This window comes from Hemicordylus capensis, chromosome 6, assembly GCF_027244095.1.
Source record: "Hemicordylus capensis ecotype Gifberg chromosome 6, rHemCap1.1.pri, whole genome shotgun sequence".
In the NCBI taxonomy this organism is placed as follows: domain Eukaryota; kingdom Metazoa; phylum Chordata; class Lepidosauria; order Squamata; family Cordylidae; genus Hemicordylus; species Hemicordylus capensis.
The window spans coordinates 44,860,758-44,877,835 of NC_069662.1; the positions used below are offsets into that span (position 1 = coordinate 44,860,758).

The 17,078-nt window shown below is 46.4% G+C and overlaps 1 protein-coding gene and 1 long non-coding RNA gene across 5 annotated transcripts in view; one reads left to right on the plus strand and one right to left on the minus strand.

Annotated features, from left to right (window-relative positions):
• ASIC2 (acid sensing ion channel subunit 2) overlaps window positions 1-17,078 on the plus strand; it is a 528,145-nt gene that overhangs the window by 334,955 nt on the left and 176,112 nt on the right. Inside the window, exon 1 of one of the 3 annotated variants that reach the window (XM_053260547.1) lies at window positions 2,219-3,434. The exons of the other annotated variants lie outside the window; for them this stretch is intronic. Within the exon in view, the coding sequence (XP_053116522.1) occupies window positions 2,865-3,434 (570 nt within the window). The 5' untranslated portion in view covers window positions 2,219-2,864. Of the gene's footprint in view, window positions 1-2,218; window positions 3,435-17,078 lie in introns of those variants that run through there. 3 annotated transcript variants of the gene reach the window in all.
• Window positions 1,697-7,706, minus strand: LOC128329413 (uncharacterized). 2 transcript variants are annotated; one of them, XR_008309642.1, is made up of 3 exons: window positions 7,566-7,706; window positions 2,063-2,232; window positions 1,697-1,947 (listed from the first exon to the last, which is right to left on the minus strand). It is a non-coding gene; the product is annotated as an uncharacterized LOC128329413 (long non-coding RNA). The 2 variants fall into 2 exon arrangements; XR_008309643.1 differs by lacking the exon at window positions 7,566-7,706 and adding an exon at window positions 3,795-3,900.

Below are 17,078 nucleotides of genomic sequence, written 5' to 3' on the forward strand. Positions count from 1 at the left end.
ATATAAACCTGGTATTTTTGAAAGGACGGGTTGGAGGCAGGGTTTGTGTAGAAGCAGACTGAACTTTCTTCCTCCCTCCCTTAGAAATCATTATGAAATTCAACAGTGGGACTCCCCCAATAGAAAAGGAAACATAATCACCTGTTTAATGAACAAGTCTCCGCTGTTATGAAGCGATTAAGCAGTTCAGCATAAGTCAGGCAGGAGGCTCCGGAGCACACTGAAGTGCAACTGCTTACATTGCCATGTTGACTGGAAGTCACACCCATTTTCAAGATGGAGTAACAGAGGTTAAGAAAGGAAGGAAGGTTTCCCCAAGGTCGTCCAGTATGTTTATAATCAAGTTGGATTTGAATTCAGTTCTTCAAAATCTCAAGTTCCACAAGTGTTGTAATGATCACAGGCCATTTCTTTAGTTGTCCTTTGCATTCCTCGAATTTCTGAGAATTTTGTTCCCATTTTACAGCTGGAAATACTGAGTCTAGGATGTTTGTGTGAGAAACAATTTACAGCTGCCAACTTTTCTTGCAGAATTAATGTGCCTTTAACAGCTGCATGAGATGCAGATATCCTGCAGGCAAAGGTACATTGCATCCTCTACGCTTTCCACCAAATAACAGGAACTTACTTCTACCATACTGACACTAAGCGCCCAGAGAACTTGCGTTTTGAGCGGTATAAAAATTTGGTAACAAACAATAAATAAATAAATTCAGAAAATGTTAGCTGCAAACAACCCAAAAGACATGTATAGGGAATGTCCTGTTGAATTCAGTGATCATAATGTGCATCTGATTTCAGAAGATAGTCATGATTAACCTTTTTGGACTGCGGCAGTGTGTTTAGGATTACAGTGAAACCCACTTAAACTCAAGCATTTCAGTCTGATTTTGTTTGGCAAATCAGAGTTGTTTACCTCATGGAAATTGATGGGGCAAAACAGTTCAGCATGCTTGGATTTCTGCTTCCAAAAGCAGAAACTTCCAAAGTAACAGGGATTAATTTTAGAACTTAAGCATTACCTTTGGTGAATGACTAGTCATTGGTATTGCCAGATGCCCTTGCGAAATTCGTAAGCGGAGGATGATGGAGATACCCATCCCCATCCTGTTTATTTTGAGTATGCAGTTATCCCGCCTCTGAATATGATGATTCATTTATTTGCAGTCATAGCTTATAGCCATTGATAGATCTATCCTACACAAAGCTTGTCTAATCTTATTTTAAAGCCTTCGTAGTTCACATCATCACATCCTCTGGCAATGATTTCCTTACACCGATTGTGTAAGAATGAAGAAATACTTTCTTTTGTTAGTGCTGAACCTGCTGTCGAATCAGTTTCAACAGATGACCTCAAATTCTAATGTGTGAGAACCATTTATCTGGTCACTTGCTCCACACAATTCATAATTTTATAAAGTTCTGTCCTGTCCCCTCTATAATTTGATTTTTGTTATAACTAAGAAGTTGTGCCAGCACACACAGCTTAGCTCCAGCATCTCTCTTTTCAGTGTCAAGATTCCTTCCTCAAATATATAGAGAGTGCCTATAGCAAGTGTAAAGTGTTTCTCTTTACAACCAGCCCCCGTTAAACAAATAAAGGAGTCCATTTCTAAGCATTTGCAGAAAGCAGGCTTAATCTAATTGTGATCCAGAAAAAGAGATGGTCCCAATATAAAGTACCAAACAAAAACAGTCCAAGGGCACAGAGGCAGATTTATTCAAAATTCAAGAAACCAACAACTACATTCATAATTCAAAAGAGACTCAACTAAGGGGCACAGATGGTTCTTTATGGGGGGACTTTTATCTATTCAGATGGTTCACTCTTTGGAACAGTCTCTCCAAATGGGACATTGTGAAGCTCCACACTGCATCCTTTAATCACACTCAGAGGGAGGATCAGATTTGGGGCAGGTTTTCAAGATCAGGGCTCAGCTGTGGACCCTGTAAATCAATAATATGAATTGAGCATGTGCAGAATTCCTTTACAGCTATTCATTAATTACACATCTGGGGAAAGCGCTGTGGGAGGTCAGAGGATGACATTTACATGGCAAACCTTTTCTCTTGCTCTTTTTAGAAAAAACAACAACACTGCAAGTAATTTCTCATCCATCCAGGGAACTGCGTGATTATGATGAGATGTACAATCCAGTTCAAAGGCCAAAGGATTTATAGGTTGTGTATTTTCAAAGTTGATGTTCACCTCGCTTCACCTGAAGACAGCATCTGCAAGGCCATTACAAGCAAAAAGCGTGCGTTTAAGCTGATTTTAGTTTCCCTGATTTCCTCTCGCCTCCTTTTCATTTCCCTTCTCTCCACACACCCTCCCCCCTTCTAGAAGGAGGAGCCGTAGCGCATCCTCGCTCGCCTCTCCAAGGGAGGCTGATCTTTGCGGGCCAAGCAAGCACCGCGGATCTGCTGCAAGCGCAAGGTGCAGCTCCGTCGGCGGCGGGCGCGGCTGGCTCCCCCCGCCTCGTCCATCCTTGGCTTCTTTCCTCCTCCCTTAGCGATCGGCGCAGGACGCTGGAGGGGTGGCCAGGGCAGCGACTGCGGAGCTGAGCACCGCCTCCCCCCCCCTTTCCTTCTCGCCTGGATCTGCTGAGATGAGCCGCGCCGGGAACCGACTCCCGACTCGGCAAGGCTGGTGGGAGAGAAGGCGGCGGAGCGCCAGGCTTCCCTGAGCCGCCGCCGCCGCCGCCGCGAAGAGCCTCCCCCCACCCGACGCCGGCGCCCGTCTGAAGTGAGTGGAGCGGCCGCCCCCTCGGCCAGGTGCTCCCGCCCCCCCTCCTCTGGATGCTGCCGCTGCTGCTGCTCCGCGGCTGGCCCCCCTGCAAGGGCTCGGGAGGCGGGGAGCGCGCATGGCGGCGGCGCAGCAGCGGCGGCGGGGCTCGAGGGGGCGGCCCAGGCAGCGGCCGCTGCGCCCGAGGTTGCCGGGGTTGCGGGCGGTGCGCTGGCGTCGGGCGGCGCCGGCCCGGCGGGCTCTCTGGCTGCTGGCGGTGGGCGCCTCGTTGGGCTTGCTGCTGGCGTGGTCGTCCAACCGGCTGCTGCACTGGCTGGCCTTCCCGTCGCACACGACGGTGCGCACGGAGTGGAGCCGCCAGCTGGCCTTCCCGGCCGTCACGCTCTGCAACAACAACCCGCTGCGCTTCCCGCGCCTCTCCAAGGGCGACCTCTACTACGCGGGCAACTGGCTCGGCCTCCTCCTGCCCAACAGGACGGCGCGGCCGCTGCTGGCCGAGCTCCTGCGCGCCGAGCCCGAGCGCCTGCGCTGGTTCGCCAAGCTGGCCGACTTCCGCCTTTTCCTGCCGCCGCGCCACTTCGGGGGCATCAGCGAGGATTTCGTCGACCGCCTCGGCCATCGCCTCGACGACATGCTCCTCTCTTGCAAGTTCAGAGGCGAGCAGTGCGGCCCGCACAACTTCTCCGCTGTGAGTACGGCAGAGTGGCCGCCTTTTCTCCTCTTGGGTGGCTCTTCTGCGTCGTTAAAAACTCAGCATGTGCACGCTAGGCAGAAATCCAACAGGTGTTGTGGAGAGACTGATGGAGGGAAGCACCGCACCTGTTGAATTGCATGCAAAGTCCAAAGCTTCTGCCAGGCTGGGAGCTGAAACCCATTTTTGGAACCCTAGGGATCCCCCCCCTGTGTCATTTATTTGGAGAAATTTGGGGGAAATGTGTCACTCTTTAAGTGGGCCTGTGTGTTTTAACAGCCAAATGAGGCAGAAAAAGAGGTGCAGCTTCTTTCCCCCTCCCCACACAGAAATGCAGTGATGGGTGGAATGCAGTACCTGTTGAATTTTTGCGAGCCCTGCAATTGTCAGAGACTTCCATAGGATAGAAAGTTGGTAACCATGCAGTTCTGGAGTGTGTATTTTCACTGAGGTGCTGGTGAGAGACAATTTCCAACACACACACACACACACACACACACACACACACACACACACACACACACAGAGTCTATGCTTCTTAACAGCTGTATAATAAGCAAACATTTAGTGGGGGAAGAAGCTACCCTTTTTTGTTGTGCCTGTATGCCAAGAGATTGAGTGCCTGTTGAATATCTACCTATCATGCAGCTTTAGTCTTAACAGTGCAATTGCTCTGCAAGACAGAGTGAAAGAAGATAGCAATTTTAGGGGGTAGCTCCCTTTAGATGAGGAAGGACTGTGCTATTCCTGAAGATTTTGTTGTAGTGGGGACACCCGAATCCTGATCTTTTCTGGAATAGAGAGGAGGTGGCTGTATTGTGCAGTTTCAGGGAGTGTGGGAGTTCATGGGAACTGACTATCTGCACAAGGAGAAAATCTGTGAAATAAGGTTTGGTTTAAGAAGTGTGTAATGCATATGTGGGGGTAGAGGCTTAGCTAGGGGAGAGGGAGGCCTGTGTTTGCCCCTCTCCTTGGTGGCCTCTTGGAGTGAGTGAGAATTAAGAAAATAGGGAGGAGTGGAGCTGGGGGGCCGCCCAGGTTCTTTGAACTTATGCACCCAATTATAGCTATGTCCCTGTGTGGGGGAGTTTTGTAGGTTCTTGGAGTTTTACTAGTGCCTTTCCTTTGCTCATGCTGGAGTGGAAGGGCTTGCAGTTCCTTGAAGTGTGTTTGGAGGGTACAAAACTACTCCCCATTCCTCTCTGGATAAGGAGTGACTGGCAAATGCTTGATATATTGAAGGAAGGGTGGCCGTGCAGATTTGTAATAGGAGGAAGAGAGAGACCAACACTGATTCTTGCAGGACAGAGTGGCAGCTGCCCAAAAGTGTTAACTTTAAAAAGATGTCAGGAGGAAAATATGAAAACACTTTTGTAATAGGGTCTGTGTTCAGTGTGAAACTGGATAGGTTTGCTTGCAGGTTCTGACAGCAAGTAGTTTGGGAAAGTTATTTTGAGAGTAAGGTATTTTGTGACAAAGAAAAGTAATGCTTTTAGGATGTACTTTCTGCATTGTAGGTATGTCTATACTTTGAGATTCCTATTTCAAAACACTTGATGGACATCCTGCCAGCCATGGATGTGTCTCCCTCATGTGGCTTCCTAACCTTGCTTAAAGGTAAAGTGTGCTGTCGAGTCGGTGTTAATTCCTGGCGCCCACAGAGCCCTGTGGTTGTCTTTTGTAGAATACAGGAGGGGTTTACCATTGTCATTTCCTGGGCAGTATGAGATGATGCCTTTCAGCATCTTCCTATATCACTGCTGCCCAATATAGGTGTTTCCCATAGTCTGGGAAACATACCAGCGGGGATTCGAACCGGCAACCTCTAGTTTGCTAGTCAAGTCATTTTCCTGCTGCACCATTAGGTTACTTAGTCTAAAACGAATGAATCTATTTTCTCAAGTCAAACAGGAAGGCAGGTTGATGCCAGAGTTAATATAGCCAACACTGGCAGGATGTTCAAGCTGATAGTTTTACAAACTCTTCGCAGTGGTGTTTGTATGGGGCGGAGTGGGTGTCGGGGAGAGACAGACAGACAATGGGCCACCAGCAATGGAGGTGTAAACAAATCAGTTCACATGCACGATTTCAGTCATCCTTACTGATCTATAGTGCAGGGTTGTTGTATTATTAGCACCATAGTGCCCATGTCTGCTGAGGATGGGGGCTTCTTCGGCTTACCTTTTAGTATGCCAGGATCAGTGTTAAGGCTATGAGCTGCTAGAGTATGAATTGCCCAACTAACACCATCTCCCTGGTTAGTGTAGTGGGCAGCCAGGAGGCTCTGGAGCTGGCTAGTTCTGTTCCCAGTGCACCTGGCAAGGGATGCTGTTCTGCTGGTCTTAAGGCAGTAAGTACCACATGTTAAGCCTACTGTTTTCTCCTCTCCAAGCAAGCTGTTATCAATCCATTCCACAACCTGTAGCCAGACATTTTGGAGTATGGGGCCTCCTCGGAGGGCAGGGAATTACTGCAGCATAACCAGAATGTAAGCACAGGTAGTCAGTGGGCAGTTGCAGGACTTTTTCCAGTGGGGGTGGTGCAAAGCGAGCAATCCTGTATTCCCCTCCCTGGGAACTGGCTCAGTTGGCGGTGGGAGGAGCCAACTGCCCCCCCCCCCATGCAGGCAGCCTAATCTGTTCCAGGTGTGTTAACTGTTGCACTTCTTAACGAGCAACTTGGTAGAATATTGTCTGCATGCTCTTCCTTATATCTTCATATTGAAAAGAATTAGAGGCTTACTATTTTAATGAAAAAACTCAGTACACGTGCACTGGTCACTTCTGGTCCGAGGAGGAAATGGGGCAGCAGGGAGGTATGCTGCAGCACCACTGGACCCTTTTAAACTGCGGTGCCAGTGGGGGAAACGGGGTGGTGGTGGAATAAGTGCACCCTCTCCAGTCCTTAAAGGCCCCCACCCCCCGCCTTCGAACTGGTTGAACCACCGGTCTTTTGAACTTGTTCAGAGGCCCATAAAAGGGCCCCCGAACAGGTTTGCACGCATCCTTAAAGAGGGGACCTGAATGTATACTCCGAAGCAGAGCAGACCTGGCCCTTCAGGCCTCCTGTGGCTACAGCTCTGGATCCTCTTCAATTTCATCTTGTTTTGAGGATCCTCCTCAATCTCATCTGTTTTTTCTGTCTTCGAAAGTTGTATAAAAGAGCAACCTCTTTGCTTGGTAAAGGGCATTTGTGAAAATCAAATTTTGAAGGATTGTTTTTCGTAGCCTGTGTTTATTATTCGTTTGCTTAGTTCCAGTGACTGAAAAAAGAAAACTCAATAAGATACTCAAAAGAAAACTCTCACAGATTCTCAAGATAGTATCTTTGAGAGGACCAAGCATAAGTTAAAATATGGAAGCTTATCATAAAGTCCTAAATGCCCTCCATTTTCTCCACTCTCTCCTAACACACTCTTCTAAGTATCTTGCCAAGAGGAACCTCCTTAGTGGTAGTGCTCTCTTGCATGCTCCATGAACCAAAGGAGAGGCATGCTCAGTGATCACTCCCAAGCTTTGGAGCTTCCTACTTCCAGAGGCTCAAGCCTTCTGGAAATGGTAGAAAACCTCCTGTATTAAAGCAAGTCTTTAATGATCAGCACTAAGCAAGAGAGTTTTTAAATTGTTGGGGGTGGGTTTACACATACATGTTGATGATTTACTTTTATGCATAGATTATCACAGATCAACTTTCTGGTCAGTTTGCATTATCTCAAGTGCAATGCTTTTCAGTAGACTCAGTTCACACAATCTCATTAAATACAGAGTAATCAAGTGACTAACAAGTAGAAGGTTGCCAGTTCGAATCCCCACAGGTACTATATTGGGCAGCAGCGCTATAGGAAGATGCTGAAAGGCATCATCTCATACTGGGTGGAAGGAGGCAATGGTAAACCCCTTATGTATTCTACCAAAAGAAAACCACAGGGCTCTCTGGGTGCCAGGAGTCAAAATTGACTTGACGGCACACTTTACCTTTTAATCAAGAGATATGTATATGTGAATGAGGCCTGTATTGGGACTCCTTCCTCCCCTTCCCACCATCCCTAGAGCTCACAGCAAGTTAACAGGACAGAACACAAATGCAAAACATCCAAATGAAGATGAAATACATTTAGATGAAATGTACCTTCACTGCCATTGCTTGTGCTGTTTGATGTGGCTGGATCATAATGCACTGGCTGCCATCTTGTTTGCATTGAACAAGAACGTCTTGGTTGTTGAAGTCTGAGAGAACAAATAGGTAGGTACGCTAGTGGCTTTGTTAGAAGTCAGGTGGTGGTATGAGTGTGTCAAGGAGACATGCTTGGAAAAGGAAGTCTGATGAAGGAAATAGCATTGTGGAGGAAGTTGAGGCCATACCAAGCCTTATGAGTAACTTTAAATGAGATGTACTAGGGCTCATGCCTGCCCTGACTTAATGTCATTTGACATGGAGGAACATTTTTTTAAAAAACACATTTTGTATCCCGCTCTTCCTCAAGGAGCCCAGAGCGGTGTACTACATACTTAAGTTTATCCTCACAACAACCCTGTAAAGTAGGTTAGGCTGAGAGAGAAGTGACTGGCCCAGAGTCACCCAGCAAGTATCATGGCTGAATGGGGATTTGAACTCAGGTCTCCCCAGTCCTAGTCCAGCACTTTAACCACTACACACATGCTGGCTCTCTCTGGCATGTGGGAGTCTGGCAGTGGAAACAGAAGTGATTTCTGTGTGTACTCAGAGGCCCCTCTTCTTTATTCTTTCACATATTCTATGGTTGAGTCCTGAGAGTGAAAACAGGAGGATGACCCGAAGAGCCCCGGTGCTAATGTAAGCCCTGAAGCAATGGGCACCTGGTGATATTCCAGTGTCTTGGGTATTACAGCACCCACCTGCCACTTCCCCTCAATTCTCAGGTCACGCCAAGGCTGCGAGTTTTGTAGCTAAATCTAGACACCGACAGGTTTTATTGGAGAGAGCGTTTGGAGCAAGCGAGGCTGTGCTCGCAAGGTCAGCGAATAATGAAGCAATTTCTTCACACCTGCTTGTTAATTCCACCCTGTTCCTTTCCAACGGGTAGCAATAATTCTCAACTCAGCGGTAACCATTATGCCTCAGGGCTATGATGATGTTATAGTAACCCTGAAAAGGCCAGGGTGAGGAAGAGTTTCTACCTTTCAACTGGGTACGAGTCTGGAGCTCAGCTCCCTTGCTTCTACCTTGCAAAATGTCTTCCAGCATTCACTAGAGAGGAAGAGGGAGGCAGCGACAGGGAATTATCAGCATAACTTTTTTGGAAACTGGAGAATTCTGCCCTTAATGAAAGAAGTGCCATGACTGATAGCTTCCTTGAGTCACCTGGAGCTGTTTGCGCTGCAGGTGCCACTTTCTGCAGCCCACCTGCGGTCTGCTTGTGGCAGTCGGGTCTGGATTGCGTGGGTTGATCTGCAGGAGGGCAGTGGACGGGTACGTGTCCAGCTCCTTTTGCTTTTCTTTCATACCTTCACTAGTCTTTGTTGTTCTTGTTTGAAGCCTTTGCGGTTTGTATCTTTCTTAAAATGCAGCAACCAAGAAAAGGGAGTTCTCTCAGCCCGGACCATTCTTAGGGAGCCCTGGTGAGCTATGGGGGGCCTGGGGCATGTCAGCCAGTGTGTGGGCCCCTTCCAGCTAATTTTAATTGTGGCAACAAGTATGTGAGGCCCCTCCAAAGAGTGGGGGCCCAGGTGGCTATCCTGCATGCTCTACCCTGTGGTTCTGTCACAGGGGCAGAGGGAATGGAACGAACGGTGATCTGGGATAGGGATGTGCTCGAAGCGTTTCGGCTCCTCTGTTTCCTTCCAGGTGCCGAAATGCTGTGAGCGGCCCCAGCCGAATTGTTCCAACTGGGGGGTGGGGCGAGTGGGCACTTTAAAGGGAGGAAGGCAGGTCTCACCCGCCCCTCCATTACACTTTTGCTACCACCCACTGCCCCAGAGCAGTACTGTTTGCATTAATTAAGCAGCTGAGCTCTCTGTTTGCCCGGCTGCATTTGCTTAGAAACAGGAAGTTCCCTGTTCCCAGCAGGAAATGTGCGGGCGCCATGTGCAGATGCCAACGTGGAAACTTCCTGTTTCTAAGCAAATGCAGCTGGGCAAGTAGAGAGCCCCGCAAACAGTGCCACTGTGTGGTGGCAGGGGGCAGTGAAGGGTGTAATGGAGGGGCAGGTAAGACCTGCCTTTCTTGCTTTAAAGTGCCCTCTCTCCACTGCCCTGGATGTTCACGAAACACTTGGTGCACATCCCTAATCTGGGAGACTTGGCTTCAAAACTCTGTTTAAACTGTGGACTCATCACTAGGTGAGTTTAGGCAAGTCGGCAGTGTCTCAGCCACAGTTCCCCACCTGTAGATGGAAGATTTTAATAACCTGCCTTACAGGGCCATGGTGAGGAAGAGCTGTAGAAAGAGAGTTAATTATGTTGCATAATCAGTGTTCTGTATACATGGGAACATCACCCTTATGTTTTATGGTTGCATTAGAGCAGTCTCTCCAGTTCAGGACCAAGGCCTATTCTATAGAGAGCTGCTGCTCAGTGGAAGGGGTGGAATAAATGAAGAACAGGAATGAGTACATAAGTCAAGAACCAGGAATGAGAAAGTGAAGATAAGGAGTCTCTGGACCAGCAAGGATCGATCGTAAGCAGCTGGGCTCATGATGAAGGTAGTTGTGGGGCCAAACTAGATGAATAAAAATATACTGATTATCAGCACAAACATTCTAAAGGCAGTTTATCGAGGAAAAAGAATGAGAAGATAGTCCTACGGGGTTACACAGTTATTTAAAACACATGACACACTAGCAAGAGCAACTGGGATGAGTAAGGGCAACTGCTCTCCTTCTGCTAAATATAAGAGAGCCACCACTTTAAAAATTGGCTCTCTGAGTTTTATGTCTGTGTGTTTTGTTGTCTTGAAATGTGAATAGCAGCTGTGCAGGCTTTGGGCCCAGCTTGCAATTGTGGTAGGGGGAAGTGGGCTTTTACTCCCTGCCCCCTGATCAGGGCTCCCCTGACACAGGAGGAAAAGCTGGCCCCCTAACTGTTTAGTAGGCCTGTGCACAGTTCTCCAATACTGTGTGTCGGTTTCCCCACTACTCAGTGCTATGCTTTGCCAACCACCAGTAGGGCTCCTTTAAGAGAAATTGGGCCCTCTCGAATCCCAGCACCATCTTGGAAGGAGCCTAGTTCTTTCCAGTGCTTTCCCCATAGAGCTCTGTGGGAAAGTGCTGGGAAGGACTATACTTTCCAGCAGTCTGTGCATGCCTTCAAGACGATGTTGAGCCTTGATGGCTCCATGTCTCTTAAAGGGGCTTCCCACCTCTAGGAAAGTGCAGCATGCATGGAGGTCAGTGCGGTGGGAAATGGCTCATATATTGAAGTGGGTTTTCTTCCCCCCATTTGAAAAATAGTGAAGATAATTGGCATAAGAGGAAGAAACTGCTAAATCCTCTTCCATCTGGTGATTTGTCTGTTAAAAATTAGCCATCGAGATGCTTTTTCACTGCAAATAATATATATTCCCACCACTGGCAAAAAGCAGCCTGAGATAGAGAGGGGGCTCTAGTGGTAAAATGGCAGGAGGGGAGAGGGTTAAGCAGTCTCTCCCCCTGCTCCTCTTATGCTCATAACTGCAGCCTTCTAAGGCTGCTTTTTATTTTAAAAAAAGTTGGAACTGATTTGGTCATTGTTGCTCCAGTCCTGATCAGTAACCTACTGCAGATTAAAATACTGCAGCAGGTGTGTGTGACCTTGACCTCACTTTCTTGAAGAAAATCTGCTCCCAGTCTGGCCCTGAGCTGCGTGTTCTGGCAACACTGTGCAGTCTCCTGTCATGCCCACTGTTCTGCCTTGAAGAGTGATGGGCTGGCATTTGTTCTTGAAGTTAAAAGTAAAAGTCTAAATGGGCTCAAAGTCCGGAGTGTTCTTTCTGCATCCAATTAAATGTGGGGAAAGAAAGCCACGCCTGTCTTTCCAACAACTGGTGAATGCTCCAAGATAGCTGGCAGGCTTATGTGTGGCTGAAACATGTTCATGTAGACAGAAGTATTGTTCTCTGAATCTTGACAATGTAAACAGCCCCTGGTCAGAGGTGTTGGGAGTCTATGTAGTTTCCCCCTCTTCTTGTACTTATAGGTATTTGGTTTCATTCAGCGTGTAATAGCTTTGCAATTTTCTCTTTTGAATTTCATTTGATCGGCGCTTCAATTTATCTAGGTTGCTTTGAAATGTACTCTTGCCATCATACCTGGTCATTGCCTTCAAAGGGGCCTTACCGGAGTGTTAGAGAGTAAGGGAAAACTGCTTTGCTGATTGCTATCCTCCGATATGCAATGCCTGGAGACCTCTTCTTTTTTCTTGTCTCAAGTGAAGCATTCCAGACGTGGAGTGGGAAGTGTGGGACTGAAAGGCAGCCTTGCTTCAGATATGACTGCAGCAGCTTTTATTTCCCCAGATGAAGAAGAAAAACGTATTTTTCCTCCCTTATCTTTCTTTCCTAATGCACTAGCAAGCAGGCAGATGTAAGATTTTTGGAGCGGTGGGAGTGGTCTGATAGCACCATCACAACCCATAACACACATTGTTTTATTTTTGTTCCATTGCAGGCTGTGATCAGAGAGGTTCTGCAGGTATTTGGCACTCTTTAAGCTTAACTGGAAAAATGCCAGTTCCTTCTCAGAAAATGCAGGTTGAAGGCTGTTTCAACTGCTAATGGGTATGATTGTTGAGGGCATCTGTTGGCTAGTGCCCATGACATCACTATTAAATAATATCCCTCACATTCTCATCATTGGAACAGTTTTGCCACTGTATTTGGGTGGTTTTTTAAAAAGTGAAGAAAGAATATGAATGCACATATGCATATATATTCCTCCATAAAGAACAATCTGAGGCTTTTCTCTCTCTCTCCCCTCGCCCCATGCCCCCATCATTTTATTGTTCAGATTTGTTTTATTTTGTAAATCCAGCTGCAAAAGTTGGTAAAACAGACAAAATGAGGGAGGGAGGGGGAGAGAGAGAAAGAGGAAACCACCTTTATGAGATTGGAAGAATAGAGTGGGTGTATAGATGTGTAGCAACCTTATTGATGGTTTGCTCCTTTTAAAATATTTTAAAATACTAGGAGAAAAATACTGAACAGAGTGTGCTGCCTTCCTCTCCAGTACTACAGCTAACATCACCTGGTAACATAAAAATTGTCCCAGATTTCTTCGCAAACAGACATGTACCCTTTTTATAGAATACTAAATATACAGGCGAGTAAACTCCCTCCCTCTCTTATATTCAGTTGTGTCTGTCTGTCTGTCTGTCTATCTGTCTATCTCCCCAATATGCCAAAAAGAGGTTGTGAAATGAGGGGTGAAATATTAGCAAGAGGTCTTTGGTGTCAAATTGCTGCCTTTTTAAGTGCCCCCCCCTCCACACAGACGTGCAGTAATGTCTGACAAGCCCTCATTTCTTATTTTCAAATGTGAATGCCTTTTCTCTATTACAAGTTCCATACCCACCCTTTTGAAGTGTGTGTGTGTGTGGGGGGGGTGTCAGCCTCCACACTACAAAATCTAGCATGAGTAGCAGGTGATCATGTACACCTTTGAGTCAGCATCCATTCTCAGAAGCAGGAAATGTGGTGTAACTACCAGATTGTTTGAAGGAAATACAGTAGCTGCATTCCTAGGGAATAGAACAGAGGTTCTCAAACTGTGGTCCTAGATGTCTGCTGCCAAAGTTTCAGCTGGTTATTTCATATTGGTATATTGAAGTTCAACCTCCTTTGCCTCTCCAGCTCCTGGCTATGTGCATCTCCCTCCCACTTCCACTTTCTCTTCCAGGTTGCCTTCCACTCTGGCTTTTCACTCTGACCTCTTTTGCCTCGTTCCTCTGGACCATTTTGCCACATTCCTCTGGACCATTTCCTTTCCCAAGGTGGAACCCAATCTTCCATATGTTCCCCTGCTTCCCTTAGCCTGTTTCTTTCCTAAGCCCTGGCCTTTACATTTTCGAAGCTCCTGCTTCCTTTCCTGGACCCTTTTGAGCTGTCCTGATATGAATAGCTCCTTCAGAAGCAGCTAGAGACTGCTCTGCTTGCCAAGCCCCTCTGTGACATTGCAGTAGCTCAGCTGATCATCACCACCACAAAATCATTTAGTTCATTACAACATAGATTATGGTTCATATTAAAAATACTGCTCCTCTGCATCAATGCTGCATTAACCATGTTCACCCATTCAGTAAGAAAGAGATGGAAAGATGTGCTTAACAGGTCTTGAGAGAGCCCCTTAAATAAAAGGTGCTTGTTTCTTCCAAGCCTTCCTCTGATGACTTACATTCTGACCCCTTCATCATCTTAGTTGTGGTTGCTTTTATTAGCCTCAGAGTGCAGAACCTTAAACCTTGTACTATTGATTTTCATCCCTCTGCTGCTCGCCTCATCCACAAGGTCATTTGGTGCTTCCTGTTTAAAAACAAAACAAAAATAATCTGGCCCTCTGCTATTATTGACAATGTCTCCCAGCCCTGTCATCAGCAAAATTGCATTAATGTTTGCTTGCTTCAATTTTTTTTAACCCAGGACTCGTAACAACAGTAGGAAAGAAGATGTCTCCCAAGACTGATCCAGAAAGAAATCCATCAGTGATTTCTTTCCAACTCAATAATTCTGGTTTTTCAATAACCTTTTAAGGTTGCCTTGGAGGTTGAGGGTGAGTTTTTTCTCATTCGTGCAGAGATGTGAAGATTTCGGAAGTTATTAAAAACCATCTGTTTTCAGAAAAGAGTGAAAGTTGTGAAGGAACAGAATTGAAATATCTGTAGTAGATGGTCAACTTTCAAAACACAACTTCAGAAAATTCTTTGAAAGTATTTTCAGGCATTTATTTTGTTTTGTGAAAACATTTGTACACACCCTCCTTATTGCTAATACAAGATTTTCTAGATGGCTTAGAATAGAAAGGAGAGCCAGTATAGTGTAGTGGTTAGAATGTTGGACTAGGACCGGGAAGACCCGAGTTCGAATCCCCATTCAACCATGAAATGACTCTGGGCCAGTCATGTACCTCTCAGCTAACCTACCTCATAGGGTTGTTGTGAGGATAAAAATAAGCATGAGCTCCTTGGAGGAACAGCAGGGTATAAATGTTAGATAGATAGATAGATAGATATTGCATTAAAGAACAGAAATACAGTCTGTTGTTAAAGCATTGGAGCAGGATGGATCATTTACCTGCTCTCAGCCCTAAGCTACCTCACAGGGCTTTTTTGAGGATAACATCTTGGGGATGAGGGAGGGAACCATCTAACCTACCCTGGGCTCCTTCAGGAGCAGCTCCTCCTAACAATAGGGGGGTGGGTGCGCCGCCAAAGGAAGCACAGCTGCCTCTCTTTCTCAGAGCTCTGTTTGTGCCTCTCTCCCATCCCACATGGCCTAGAGCTACGCTGGCCATTTGTCGTGTGGAGTTGCAGGCAGTGCAACTCTAGGCAGGGCTGGGCGGGAGAGAGAGGAGCCTCCCTTCCCACTCTCCCCCCCCCCCGCTGCACCTCTTCTCCTCTCTCTCCTTGTCCCTGCAGGTGTTGCCCACTGGAGGATGCCCTGGGGCTGCACCTGGGCTCCTTGAAGGAATGATTGGATTAAAAAAAATATGATTATGTATTAGCTGCTATATACCATATAATTATGGTATAAGTTATAAAATATAAAATGGCAGCATGTATTGTCAAAGCAGTAGTAAAATTACAGGTCCCATGAAGCCATTAAAACATTGGGAAAACAAACTAGTTTTACATAATGCCTAAAAACTATTAGATTTGGCAGTAGGCAAAGAAATGTGGGAAGATGCAACTGGGGCACCACCCCTGCAAAGGCCTTATTCCTAACAGCCACCTGCCTCACCTCAGAAGGCAGGGACGTCCAGAGTGGGGCCTCCATTGACGAACTGTAACACTTGTGCTGGCTGATAGCAGAGTAGGCAGGTGTACGTATGGTTTGGTTTACTTGCTTGTGCAACCCGAACTGTTTACTCTAAATGTGCCTTCAGTAATCTCTGCTTGTGTGTTGAGGTCTCTGATTTTGAAGAGGGTTCACTGCAGTTTAGACAGGTGTCTAACCTGTAGAGGTATCCTTAAACACAAGATGGGTCTTGGCTTTTGCAGGGTCTCTTTGAGCGTCTCCTCCACTTACCAGCTCAGGGAATGCTGGAGAAGAATTAGGTAGCTACAAGGAGCTGCACCATTGGTCGACCTCCATATAACTGTAACAGCCTTGCAAAGATGATGCATGTCTGGCATCTTGGTTCTGTAGAGTCGAATCGTTTTCTGTAGTCTCTCTCTGCTTCAGCCTGGGTTCCTTTTGATACCCCACTGCTTCCTAGATCATTTCCCATTTCTCCCACGGTGCTCCAACTTCCCAGGAACTGTTCTAAATCTGACTAGCATATAGAATAATCTCATGAGCCATGTGCTGCCAAAGAGCTGCCATTTAGCCAGCCATTGCTTAGTTCTTGTCTAGTAATCAAAACATGTAATTTTCCTCGTAAGCATTGTCTTTGATACTAATTCAGGCAAGGTTTGTTCTTGGTGCAGATTTGGAAGAGTTTTATTTCTGGTCCTGCGGTCGAGCCTGCCAACATCTTGCATACCCAACACTGCATTGTGTCCTGAATTGTGTCAGTAGATCTGTCAAGACTTGGCAGTCACAGAGGTGAGACTGGATTAGTCTTCAGTTGATTCCAGCTCTGGTAACTGAGCTCTAGTTGAAGAGCTTGCTCTGGAGAAGAGACATTTTGGGAGCAACAAAATTTGGGGTTATGGTGCCACTTGAATTCTGTCAGTGATCTAGCTCAACACAAGAATTAAAAGAGTTAGACTTAGGATGCCAGGGATTTCTGAAGATTTTCTAACCCCCTTCTCTGTTCCAAGGCCGATCCTGTCAGTCCATACATCTCTTATCCCTATTAACCCATGTAATCCAGATTATGCTCTGGGCTGTGTGTACTGTATGGTTCTATTCTGCAGAAGTGCAGAAAAGCAGCAAATTCAGCTTTCTGGATAATATTGGATTTCACTTTTAAAAGAAGTTTCTAGTCCTTATGGTTGCAAAGATCTGCTTGAAAATGTGTAGGCAGTGCCTCCTTGCCTTTACCCGTGATTAAAAGAACAAACTTGAGAAGGAGCTGGTCTTGTGCTAGCAAGCATGAATTGTCCCCTTTGCTAAGCAGGGTTTGTCCTGGTTTGCATTTGAATTGGAGACTACATGTGTGAGCACTGTAAGATATTCCTCTAAGAGGATGGAGCTGCTCTGGGAAGAACACCTGTATGCTTGCATGGAGAAGATTCCAAGTTCCCTGCCTGGCATCTCCAAGATAGGGCTGAGAGAGACTCCTGCCTACAACCCTGGAGAAGCTGCTGCCAGTCTGTGTAGAGAATGCTGAGCTAGATGGACCAATGGTCTGATTTGGTATATAAGGCAGCTTCTTATGTTCCCATGTAAACTGCAGAATAAGAGAAATTGCATACCTTAGGCAGTTTGCAGCACTCTACTTTTTCTTGTTTCAGGATATCTTGTTGCAGAATTTTATTTTGTTTTACAATGCAGAGTACACACAGCCCTGATTTAAGTTCCAAAATTCTT